Raw genomic sequence first — 14,027 nt, 5'->3', positions numbered from 1 at the left:
AGCAATAGTAATGAAAATATGGTTTACCCACTTTGTTAAATTATTTGAAAGTATTAACAATGACTTTTTTCCCCGTTCATAGACAATGAAGAAAAAGGAAAGGAAAATAAGTTGCTATAAATGAAGAATTTCACTATAAATGAAGAAAATAAGTTGCTATAAATGAAGAATTAAGTGAATTATTCTAGGCACAAACTGAAAAAAATTTACTAAGATAAATTTTTTAATTTCTTCATAAATTTCTCACCAAAAATTACAAAATTTAATAGGCATAATTTAAATCGTAGAATCGAAATATGGAAAAAATTGGTATGTTATTTCAGAAAAGTCTGATTTTGTGTCAAAATACCTCTAATACACATCCTAAGTCACATTTCAAGACATAGAAAACAGAACTTGAATTTCATCAATTGTCCTAATAGAACGGAAGATATAGAATTGTCCCCCCCCCTTTTTTTGGCGCAGTGTACAAATTAACCGAAAAAGCAAGTCCCAGTTGACTTTTAAGGCTATCTTGCTATAGAGTTTTTGTTGAACCTTAAAAAAGAGTATTTGTTGCACACTTTCACAACTAACAGAAGTATTTCTGAAATACGTACTCGTTTTCTGCTCAATAAAAATTTATTATATATAATCAGTAAGCCTTAATGCTATTGGGAATTAAATTTTTGTGCGAATAATTATTTATATTATTAACTTTTGCCTCTTAAAAAAATTCCTCCACCCACCTGAATTAAATTTTTTACCTTAAAGAATGTCCCCCCTTTGAATAACACAAGGATGTGACAGGAACATAAATTTCCTTTCTCCATAATAAACATTCTAAAAATGATCTTTAAAATAGTTACTATTAAATATAACATAAAAGGAGTTACAAACAGAATATTAAGACCAGACAAAAATTTGTTCATCACTAAAGATCAAAGACGAAAAGTTGATTAAAGTAATGGAAGATGGGGGAATCCTTATCAACGACAATCGTGAGAATGAAAATCTCTGTCTGTTTCAAGAAAATCCAGAAGAGATTCATATGCTGTTAGGAGAAGACACAGCAGCACAATTGTTCACTGAAAGAATTGAATATTTTTCAGGGGATGTCGTAGCCTTTTAGACCAAGTTAGACTGGACTTTAATGGGCAAGATTAAAGGATTGCGAATATGTCGAGTTCTCTGTCCATTCTTTCTTTATCCTTACATGTTTCCGATACAAATTTGTCCAATCTTCGGCGTTTAGACACCTTGGGGATTTCAAGTGAGGAAAACAAAACAAAAAAGTGTGAAATGAGATAGCTCAGGGAGATATGAAGTAACCCTATCCTTTATTTTAGATAAATATGTCTTATCCAGTAACCATACAATGGCAGAAAGACACCTCTTCAAAACCAAAAGCAAACTAATTAACACATGCAAAAGAAAAGATTACAAAGAAATATTTTATCATTGCGAAGCGAATGAAACTATTGAACTAGTAAACTGAGAAAAAAGAGAAAGGAGTACAGTACACTACTTGTCACACAGACCCTGTCATAAAGGAGTCTAGTGAAACTACAAAAATACAACCTGTTTTTAATGCATCTGCACATTCTAAAAATTCACTCTCTCTCAATGACTGTTTGTGTAAAGGACCAAATTTAATAGAAATTATTCCACGTATATTAAAACATTTTCGAAAATATGGCATAGGAGTTCATCTGATATCGAAAAGGCCTTTTGTAAAATCAAAATAGCAGAAAAGAATAGAGATTTTTTTAAGATTTCTATGCTTCAATAATCAACATAATTTGAAAATTTGTCGACATAACCAAGTTATTTTTGGACTCGCATCAATTCCATTTCTACTAGCCGCAACACTTAGTCACCTTTTGACTACAGTCTCAGAAAAGTTTGTAGAAACTTCTAATATTTTGAAGGATTCATTTTGCCTCAATAATTCGTTAGTTAGCTTGAATCATGTAGATGAAGATGAAAATTTCGTTCAAGAATAGCTCAAGGTGGATTACATAAATTATGCCATGTCACTTCCAGAAGACAATTGCACAATCGACATTTTCTTGCTGTCTGCCAATGGTGGCATAATCCAAATTCAAACCCTAGGGAGAAGAAGAGAAAGTCCTCTAGCAAGTTTCATGTCAGAATGAGTTATACAGTTTTTAATTTGTTACAAGGATAATTTATACATGGAACACAATTTTGTAACTATTAAATGTTTTTGAAACAAATGTAATGATCCATTTTTATTGAACTCTTTTTCTTATGAATACTAAACAAGTTTGTTTATATTTCTAATGTGCAATGATATACCAATCTCACTTCAATTTATTGAGAAGCTAATGAAATACATGTTCTTTCATCACCCGGCTTGAAAATTCTACATGTAATTTTTACCTTTCAAATCTTATCACCTATTTTTTCAAGAAAAGCAGAAAAACAAGTCTGGATCATGCATACAAATTATGATATGATCATAACTTCAAAGTGTTAAATGGTTTCATTTTTTTTTTTTTTTTTAAATGTCTAGAAAGGAACGCTGCACTAAAAACCAAGAGATTTAATATGTTGAAAGGTAAATAAATTTCAGCAAATACATGCAATGACGTGATACAGACACTTATGATTTTCCAATTAAAAGATTTATAAATTTTTGTTAATGATCAAATCAGGAGTGGATAATTGAATTAAAAACTAATTCATTTAAAAGTTTTTAGAAATGTGACCATATAAAGATTATTTACAAATCACCTAGCATAAATATAACACAGCAGAGAGATCATTAGAAATCTGAACAAAGAATTTATGCAATAATGCAACATTTAAGTATATTTTAAACTATTAATTTGAAATAAGCTTAAACTTAGTGCTGCATAAATTTAACACTAATTAAGTAATAACTCTCTCTGTTTCAAACAATGAAATTTTATTACTTTGTTTCTCATAGACAGACATGCAAACACATCAAAAGAGTGGGAAGATTCATTTCTTTTGGACTTGTTACTTTTTTTGAGTGACCAAGAAACTTAACAAGCATACCACCTTGTACATATTGCATGTCAAATATGAATATATATTAAAAAATTTCACTTGAATATATTTCTTATCCATCTTAAATTCAGTTATTAATTGCATCAATAGCATATTTCATTTTAAGTAACAAGTTCAACACATTAAGCATCACCATATTAAAAAAAAAGTACCTTCTTTGGGCTGCAAATATTTTTTTGATTAACATATTATAAATATTCCCTACTGCCATATAATATATTTGTAAAACATAATATTATACTTAAATTTATTTTTAGACCATAACTAGTTTGTATTCATTTGGATACATAATGTCCATGTGACATACAATTTTCATTTGTTTGCATATTTATTTTATCTACCAAAGTCTTATGTCCCACTAAAACAATTACTGTCTTCCATTATACAAAGAACTTTTGCTTTCTTTCGAATATATGTGGCTGAATCTGAATGCATGCAACAGAATCCAAATACAAGTGGCCTGTTAGACTATTTATGTATATTTGAATACAGATGGTGTTCATTATGTTAAAAGTAATTGACCTTTATTCACATTCAAATATTAATATGCTTTAAAAAAATGACAAAATTTCAGGCCAGTTTTGCATTCTGTCCATATAATTATTTAAAATGTTGGCATAATAATAAAAAAATCAGCAATTTTTTTTAATTAGTAAAATCTCAAATTTGAAAAATTTTGTTATATCTCAAAGCAAAAATGAAATAAAAGAGATATTTTTAAGACTATAAAATGGTTCAGCTGCAAAATTACCAAGACACTTTAAAAGATCATACGTAATACTTACTCAATGCATTCACTTTTATTCACATTGATATATATCTTCAATAATGCCAGCATGGCACCAAACAACAGATCATCTTGATCAATAAATGTATCCACGATCCAAATGTACACTGGTACACAAGCAGCATTTGCCCTGTCTTTCACAAAAGCAAAAGTCTTTTGTAATGCATCATGTAATAAACGTACATTGTTAACTTCTGAAAATAAATTAACAAAATATAAGTATGTGAGTATATTTATTAAATCTGGCCAATAAGTACAACGCATTAAATTTTATCTAAAAACTTTATCATACATCAACGATTCACTATTGCTTGAATTTATAAAAGATTTTCTGAAAATTATACAAAAAGAAACTGCTCTTGGTATTATATTTTAAAATGATGAAACGATAAACAACAAGTTTTACCTTTTAACCTGCATATTTACCTATATCATCTAGCCAAATGAAGACAAGACTCAAGTTATTTTCATTTTACACCTTTTGAAAAGAAGCTGACAATAAGCCTATTTATTTGCAATCTATTATCTAGTTTATTTCCTACCATTTGTACCATTTTAATGATAATTCTGATCTTAGTATGGCTTTATGAGTACATTTAGATGGTATTCAGAAAGGCATACTAAGATAATAAATAGGCTTATGGAGATCAACCATTATTTGCATTACAGATGTTTTCTATGAGAGAATGGTAGGTATATGTTCAGTACTTTTTATTAGTAGAGTTTATTCTGTATCTGAGTGACGATATGACAGCTATGCAAAGAATTCTTTGAATTAGGAAGAGCATGTGTCTAAGTGGAAAACCAGGTCTATTGTCAAAGCAATAAAAGTGATAGTAATTATAAGATGAAATTGTTTGGTTTGGTTTCATTGATTATGGCAAGCACACTAGGGCTATCTGCCTAAGGGAAGGGATGCCTTTGTGGAAGACTTTCTAAGGGAACTTGCTCATATACACATAACACATGAGGAAAACCATGAAAACTCCCAAGCAACCAGCCCCTTTGCCTGGAATAGAACCCAGGTTGGAACTACCAATATTGAGCAATTTTACCACTCAGCTGCTGGTGGGCAAGATAAAATCGCCAAAGACAATACACTGGAATTTATTGCATGCATATATTTGATTGAAATCTACCCATAGTATAAGCATGAAGGTATGCATTTCCTTATTTCCTCTCTTTGCCAACTTAAAACTTCTTCAACAGATTCTATGAAGAATAATTTACATTTTTAGCTAATTAATATTACACTGAAAAACAGATTTAATCCGGTGGAAGTCGCGGGGTATCACATACCCTAATATTTAAAATACAATAAAAATAGTTTTATTTAGTTTTAAAGCTGTTTTTCTTATTCTCGTGTATTATAAATACGTGAATTATAATTGGGTTTCAAAAAATTAATTTCCAAAATAATCTTAGAGTTAAAATTAAGATAAACGAAAATAATAAAAAAAATAAACATCATGCCTCTAAGTTTCATTGTATCTCTAATACACAATCCTTATTTTATTTCTTTACACTTTGAACGAAATACATTCATATGTTCTTGGCACAGAATGTTTTCACATTTTAAACATTGCATTCACGTTCTTCTGTCCTTGGCACGAGGGCAATTTATCACATCTTTCATACTTAGTTGTTTCAAATTTCATGTATTCATTTTAATTCTTCCTCAAAACTTCTGCTTTTGTTTTGCATGCAGTACGTCAGTTTCTTGGTAAAGTATTAATCTCTGATCTTTGTTTAATACTTTTTTCATTTTTTTCATTAATTGTAATGCTAGTCCTTCAAAAACAGACTTCTGTTTCTGGTTGGTGGATTAGCAGTTGAATGTAATATAATTCAAGCATTTATTACAGCAACATTCAGTGCAGGAAAGAAAATTACCATTGGCCACCTCCTTGTTATTCTGGCAATTGAATAATTAGCTGACATTTTATCCCCCATATCCACTGCTCCTTTAATCATATAAAAACATATAATTCCTGACGTTTTATTTTCTCCAATAGTATTACCTATAGTATGATCGTTATATAATGTTGAAAGCATAAGAACAGCTTTTCCTTTTTTAAGAGCATTAGGAATTAATGTTTTATCTTTTTCGAAACCAAAACAGAGTAGAAAATATTCCTAGTTTCATCTTCAGTTTCTGAAATGCAATCTTCATCGCTTTCAAATATTTCTAATAAATCTCACAGGCGTTGTATCTCCAATTCATAGGGAGTCATTCTTTTTACCATAATGCGGTTAGAAATTTTCAAGAATTTAATGTCAAGTACTTTAAAATCCCTTGCGAGTAGAAATATTTACTGTTACACTCTAGAAATAAATTTCTGAACTAAATATTCGGTCAGGTGCATGGGATGTGTCATACCCCAGTTCCAACAAAATACCACAAAATCTTTTTCTGAAACACACAGGCAAAGAAAAAGCGGTTCTGAAAGTCAACCACAACTAGAAACTCAGCTACTGAATGCAGCACAGAATTTCAGTTTTACAAGTTAGGAATATTGCACTTTTATGTAGGGATTGGGTATGATACACCGCACGTGCTTTCCCACGGGTTAAAAGGGAAAACTTCTTATTCTTTATGAAATGCTTAGTCTTGTTTCTGCATAAAGAAATTATGGTCTGCCAGTGTATATACTCAGGGCAAAGCAAACTCATGAACACAGAGATAAACACAATGAATATATATCTACTAATGTGGCATGGCTACACAATAAACCCAGCAGAATTAAGCAGATGACATTAAGCAGAATACACTCAGTATCAGAAGCAATAATTTCTAGCTAAATGCCAAAAAGTGGCTTTCAGTCATGTCACTCTTTATAAAGACTGTGGCTGATGCAAACAAGTGCAATAGTGTTTTAGTGACAGAGCTTTTGACAGAGAGTAGTTTTAGTGACCTATTCAATAAATGAATGAAACAGAATAGTGGTGTATGGAGATAAGTCTCCCTTCTGCTTCGCCAGTGACAGTTATTGAGTGATAAGTGATTACAGGATGAAGAAGGTCCAAATGAGACAGGTCCAATACAGCTGCAACTGCTGAATAATATACTACTTGGCAATGTGGAATTATGGTTTGGGCTACCAAAGTTTGTATTGGAGGCACAATTACAGCACAATGCAGGAATGAAGAGCTGCCCTCTGTTGCTATCCTACCTCCAGTGATTAAAAAATGCTGTTTTTGAGCAAGATTTTATCTGACCGCATACAGCAATCCTCAGCAGATAAATTGAGCATGGAATTCAGATGCTTCATTAGTGATTATTGTCATAAAATTTTACCTAGGTCGAGCCTTTTGTATTGCATGATTGGCTATCATTTGCTTTCCAGCCTCAACTATGAAGGATGATTAAAAACATATTGTTATCCATTCCTCCAGATAACTATGTGCACGTTGATTTCATCTATACCTTAATGGACTGCTTTCTTCACATCTACATACAGTAGGCCTACTTCCAACTAATCAGCTTGCTTAAACAAGGTACAAAACGGCAAAATATAATTTCTTCACCTTCTGACATCAAAATTAGCATTATTTTAAATTTACCTAAACTGGAACTGCTGTAAATTTAGGGCTACCTGAAAAATGTTGTATGCATTCATTATAGTTGAAACTAGTAGAGGTTTTTAACTCTACAGGATGGTAAACTACCAAACCAAAGATTTGTTGCCAATTTTGCAGAAAAACATTTATGATTTATCTTATAGATTATAACAATACATCAACACACTGACTTCCAGGTTAGGTGCCCGGAACTTCACGAGAAGCCAACTAATATGAAAACATATACCTCACCATGCACTGAAACGCGATTGGCTAGCAAGTAGATGATATTATGTGCCAGCACATGATTAACTGTGAACATGTTAAATATTAACAAAACAAATTGAGAGATTTAAAAAATTTGTGCACTTACTAATTTTATCTTTATTTTATTGATAAAACTGATAAATCTAACTGATAATTTTCACAAACTTTTACTTTATTATTGTAATTAATTAAAAATATTCTTAATGCTACACATTAGCCATTTGATTACAGAATAAGTTTTTGCCTACAATATAGCAGTACGTTTGTTATATTATTTCATTTCCACACAAATAATCATAAAGTTTTATTATGATTATTAAAAAATGAAGAACTTAATGGAGAAAATTTGCACTGTGCTCGTAATGAATAAATAAATTAAAATGTTAGAAATATAAATATTTTCATATGAAGAAAACTACTGTTATTCCCCCAAAATAAAAGAACAGCAATAACATAATTTTTTAAATATTTGACAAAGTTTATACATGAAGATTCTAAAAACCTATTTATATCCCTTTTTGTATTATATATATCATACTGATTAATATCATATTGATAGCTCAATTATTTATCATACTGATTTATGTAAATTAAAAAGTTAAAAAAAAAACAGTTTTTAAAACTATAGTATTAATAATAACTTACCACATAAAATGTTTAAGAATATATAGGTGACTTTTCTTATTATAATCAAATTGCATTTAGGTGGTACATCAGGTACTTGAATGGAACTACAAAATTTTTTGCTATATTTTAGATAAAAGAAATAAGATGCAATGCATAATAAAAGTATTGAAATAATGTTTGTGTTAAAGCATTAAAAATTTCATGAATAAAATCATCATTTTAATGATATTTATAGTTAAAAATTCAAAATTGAGGGGGAAAATTTAAATTTATATAAAAATTCATTATTTTTAAAGCTAAATATGGTATATCACCATTTATGGATTTTCCATTCCCCAATGGCTCTTTAAAAATCATTCCAAAATCTCTGTATAAACTAAAAAGGTAAATCAATATTTTAATTTAAGATGTGATACATAAATTTTAGCAATAGAATTTTAATGCTACTTACATGCTTTTATTATACTATTATATTACATAAATTTTATCATCACACTGTCAGTTTATTTAAAATATTATTTGCATTTTTAAAAACTTAAAATATCTCATTATTAAAAATCTCAAGAATTCAGATTGTACAATATTTAACTTAAAAATGAGAACAATCTTATGTTTATTTCAGTTGCTTATCTTAGATGAATAATATCCCCCAGGAACAAAGATGTAATTTTAATTAAATAAAAAAGTGTTCAAGTATCGTCTTGACAAGCTAATTAATTTTAAGTCTAAAAAAAAGTACTATAAATAAAATTCTTCGAATGTTTTCCATTAGTATCATGACTGTATAATTTTTTTTTTAATTTGATACATTGTATCAGCCATTTCGTTTCATAATATCTGCCGAATTAGTGGACTGCTGTAATTTTCACAACACAAACTTTAATAAACAAAATTATTTACAATTAGAGTTACATAGTTTCATACGGAGAACTAAAGTGGCAAGCTCTCTTCATGGCTGCCCAAGAGTAGTGTTGCACAAAAGTTCAAAGAAATAAACGCTACAGCGAGAACAACTCCAAATTCACAACAATGACAAATGAGAAAATTTCTGTACATATATCATTGCGATGGATTGTATCTTGAAGAGAAAGTAGGATCACGTCTTCACTCTCCCCCTTCATCTTTGCTAAACAAATGTTCTTTTTGAAATCTCTTTTCAGTCAGTTTTTCAAATTTATAGTTTCAACATTAATAGATTGCCATCACAGTTATACATTTTTTTAAAGTAACTGAAGCATAGCAGGAGATTTTAGTCTTTTTCATGTATACGAAGAACAGTGAAAATGTTCATAAATGAGTAAAAAAATAATGCTAGGTTAAATATTGTTTTAGTTTTTAATGTAATGCCTTTTTATGACAAAGCGCTTTTCCCAGCATTCCTGTAATGTACTCAATCCTGAGGGAAAACTTCTTCACCATGGTTTAAAAACTAACCATCAACAGCATCAAAAAACTTCACCTTCATAAGGAAAATGACAACTATGAAGGTCTTTTTTTTTTTCAGGTATTTAAATAGAACAAAGTTCACTTGAAACAAGATCTGACTAATAGAATGGCTGAGGTACCAATTTAGCATCCTGCAGCAGTTGTAAAAGCCACAACCTCAACAGAGGTGATGATGGCACATTTTTATTTTACTAAAGAATTCCCTTCAACAGCTTTCTCCTGCATCTGCTATTATTTCTTCATGTAATTTTACTATTAAATTATCTATGAAACTTCACTGTAATAGTTTTTCCACACTGAAAATAATTTGGCACAAAGCTGTTGGTAATTAATAATCAACATCCCAAAAAACACTAGGCTGATGCTACATGACATACTTTGCTTACAGAAAAGGCATATTTCTAAATCATGCACTCTTGTTTTATTCTCATAATTAAAGCGGTATACCCATGTTTCATTCATGGTCACATATGTACACTACTGGCCATTAAAATTGCAACACCAGGAAGGAATGATCTGACGAGCATCAAAATCACATACAAATAGTTGGGATATGCAAATGGATTAGCATTTCAGCACATTTAGAAGATGAAGGAGGGAGAAATGACATCTGAAGCACCGCATAGAAGAAAAGTTGTGTAGTGGATTTCTCATGCAAAAAAAGCTTTGTAAAGTTGAAGTTTGCTCACAATATCCAGTTTATGCCTCGAATAAGAAGAGGAAATGCTTACCAGCAAGTTTCTAAATTTGATAGAGGCAGGATCGTTCCCTATCGAAAGTAGATTAGCGTTCCATGATATCGCCAGTCGCACGATATTGTGGTTATATTTGAATGCCAGGAGTGAATGTGGATTGCTTTATCCTTCAGACTGATGATTAATCATATTCTTTACATAACTGCATTATCAACTTTTTGATTGTACTTTGATAACTAAGTGTTGTTTTCAAATAATTGAAGAGAAAAATATTTAGGATGTAGCAATTATATGTTACCTGATTTGTGCATTTGGCATATCACAAACAAAAAACAATGTGCTAATTGTTTAGACTTTCAAAACTTTGCTATGCATCCATAGCTCTTTATAGCATCCATAGCTTAAAGTTCAATGCGGTTATTAATTTTGTTATAGGATTTTGCATTATCCACTTTAAATGGCTGTATCACTTTTTGCGTTGTCCACTTTAAATGGCTGTATCACTTTTTGTGTTTCAAATTGTTGCCACCAAATATTATTGCCTTGAACTATTTTTAAAGAAATTAAATAATGAAGAATCTACATGTAGCGACACTGTTTGAAATAAAATATTTTCCTCTCCAACACATGAAATTGTTGCCATTTGAGAAAATGTAAGATTTATATCTTTTAGTATCGAATATTTTACGATTTTGCTATTGAATTGAATTTTGTGTGGTCTAAATGCAAAACCCATAAAGTTTATAATAAAAGGAGAAAAAAAAGTCATCCTATTAAGAAAACTGAACATTGATATAATGAACGAGACAAGACAGAAAAATGTATGCTAAGACTGAACACTACATCGAGAATTCTAAACATATCCTGCTATTAGGCTTTTAAAAATAATTGTGATTGTGTTGTTGAATTGTACGTAGTGCAAGTCCAAAGAAAGATATGCTTAATAATAAAGCTTAAAAAAAAAAAAAGTTAGTAGAAGTGAGTGCAAGAGCAGACTGGTAGACTGTGAGCTAAGCGAGAGGGTAAAAAATCTTAATAAACCCTTGCTTGAGTCCACCAGAAGCCGAGCACTAAAGCTGCTGAACACCGGTCATTCAGTTCGGGATTCAAATCCTAGCAAATGGGCTGCGCATTCCTTTCCCTAGGCAGATAGCCCTTTAGTGCTTTGCCATGATTAAATAAAAATAAAATAAAACTCTTTCGAGTGACCGTTAAAATTTGTATTCTTCCAGATTTCTTAATTTTTTTTTAAGTTAGTAATCTTTAGTGAACACGCTATACACTTAGATTAGATAAAATTAGACTTATAAGGTCTATGCATGTATTTAAGGGATGGCAAAATGCTTACCATTTTATAATTTAAAATAATTATAACCATTAATTTTTTAATACATGTTTATTTATTTGTTCCTTTTTGTATTGAAAGACGTGTGAACTTCACTTCAAACAAGATGATGTTCTGAGATAAACTGAATTCTTTGATGAAAAAAATGATAAGATAATTGTACCACTGTCATATCCTTGTTTAAAGAATGGAGCAATTCCAAGTCTGTTTCCTGATGGTCCGAGTTATTTTAGTTCCAGTGTTTCAACAGAGCATAACAGACTTAAAAGAGAAAGAGATGCACTTGAAAAAGCCATAGCCTGTAGCTTAGCTGAAAAGGAAGAATAGGAAGAAAACAAATGTTTTATCATTTAGATGAACTAAAAATTTGTTTTGATACTGTGATTTTACTAAATAACTGCATATTTATACACAGACCCATTCATACCATGGTTCTTAATATTTCTAATGACAGTCATCCAAGAATTCTAAAATCGCTAATTATTGATTGCAATTTGAATATATCTGCAGTCATTAGAAATGTACCAATTAAATCACTGAAGCAAGACATAATCCCATCAAAAATTAATAACCTTAAAGATCTTTTTAGTATTTTAGAGAAAGTAAACCTATTTGCCTTTAATGCTCTTTGAAAACAATATTCAACATTATTTACAAATTGTAAGTAAATTGATAACAATCTTAAAACAGAGAATTCTATTTAAAAGCAATTAAATAAATTTTTTCCTTGAGCAAATGTATAACTTTAACTCTGAACGATTTCACCACACGCGTATAATTTTATTGAAATCTGGAAAATATTATTATGCCACAACCACGGACCATACAGAAATTTTGTTTCAGATTTTAATACGCATCTGATAAATGAACAATTCAACCTAAAATTCCCAAGTTACATAAAATTGAAATTTCAAGGATTATCAGAAGAGCTGCCTGTTATTTTAATGATTGATGAAATGCTCCTAAATCAAGCATTTGATTATAAAGGTGGTAATTCGTGTGGAATGGCATATAATAATAAAAATGCTGCATCTAGTGCATATGTTTTCATGATTTGTAACCTATTATTTGTTTATAAGAATGTTGTACATATTTTGCCAGTAAAAATACTTAGTGCAGTGCATATTTATATTAAAAAATTGTATTGAGATTAGAAAATATTGGGTTTAAAATTACTATTGTTGGGACAAAAACCGGCAACAATTGACAAGTTATATGAAAAAATCATGTGCAGCCATTATGCTAGATACACTAACAGCCATAGTTTTGGGTGTGCAGATTGGTGACATGGGTATTGTACAAAAGCTGCTGTTGGCCATTTCGAATGCATAATAAAACCCTCTCTCACCTACAATTCTATCATATCAAGTCAAATTTTTCATGAGATACAGACTAGCAAACAGCGAGTATATTATTTTTGGATCCCTCTGTATACCTGTCTCTGAAATAATGTTCTGAAGGGTGATTTGAATTTAAAATTTTTCTCTAGAATACTTCTGAATTTTTAATTACGTCTTAAAGTTGCAGTGTCTTCATAGAATCTGATGTATAGGGCATGAGAATTATACTTATCACAGACAATAATTCAATTAATAAAAAGGCTATGTCTGTTTTCAGAAGCACCTAAAGTTAGTATTCTTTATCAAAATCCTGTTGACAAATTTGGCCATTGTACAATACTTGTATAGTATAAAAGGTATAAAATCTGTTGTTGCAGGTGGGGATGGCATTTATGCCGCACATGAACAGGTAGTTGGTGGTGGAAAAAACCAGTCATATTAGCCAATGCAGCAAATGACAGTCAAGCAGCAACAATGGCTGAGGTTCACTTATCATTAGTTGAATGCAAGGCTGTACTGAAATGGTACTGGAAATACAAGAACATTAAAGATGTACAATGGCAATGGCAAAAGAGAGTTTGGAACACTAATGCATCAAAAATTTAACTGCATTCATGATAAATTCAGAGCCGATGGAACTGTTAAAAATGTACACAAGGAAAGATCCAACTGACCACGAACAGCTACAAGTCCAGCATCCAATGCATCAGTGTTGCAACACTCACCTGATCACTGTAAAAATCAGTGAACCAGGGAGGGCATAGAACTGCGGTGAGCTGTTCAAGTGTAAGACACAGTCTAAAGACTGCAAAATGAAAAGTGTACATTCCAAGACTGCTACATATGATGAATGAGGACAGCCCAGATTGAAAGATGGAGTACGGCGAATAGTTGCAGCATATGATTGGTGAGAATGAGGA

General features: G+C 30.6%; 1 protein-coding gene across 2 annotated transcripts in view; it reads right to left on the bottom strand.

The window, feature by feature from the left end:
* Positions 1-14,027, bottom strand: part of lin (protein lines homolog) — a 63,205-nt gene that overhangs the window by 17,422 nt on the left and 31,756 nt on the right. Inside the window, exons 6-7 of one of the 2 annotated variants that reach the window (XM_035368630.2) lie at positions 8,300-8,400; positions 3,825-4,020 (exon numbers count right to left, since the gene is read on the bottom strand). In XM_035368630.2, coding sequence (XP_035224521.1) covers positions 3,825-4,020; positions 8,300-8,400 — 297 coding nt within the window. The remainder of the gene's footprint in view (positions 1-3,824; positions 4,021-8,299; positions 8,401-14,027) is intronic. The other variant, XM_035368631.2, reaches the window with a different exon arrangement.

Source organism: Stegodyphus dumicola, chromosome 4 (assembly GCF_044657685.1).
Source record: "Stegodyphus dumicola isolate Sdum_Otavi_A_Nest chromosome 4, ASM4465768v1".
Taxonomy (NCBI): Eukaryota; Metazoa; Arthropoda; class Arachnida; order Araneae; family Eresidae; genus Stegodyphus; species Stegodyphus dumicola.
Note: the sequence above shows the minus strand (reverse complement) of the source record. Positions and strands in the feature narration are given on the sequence as shown.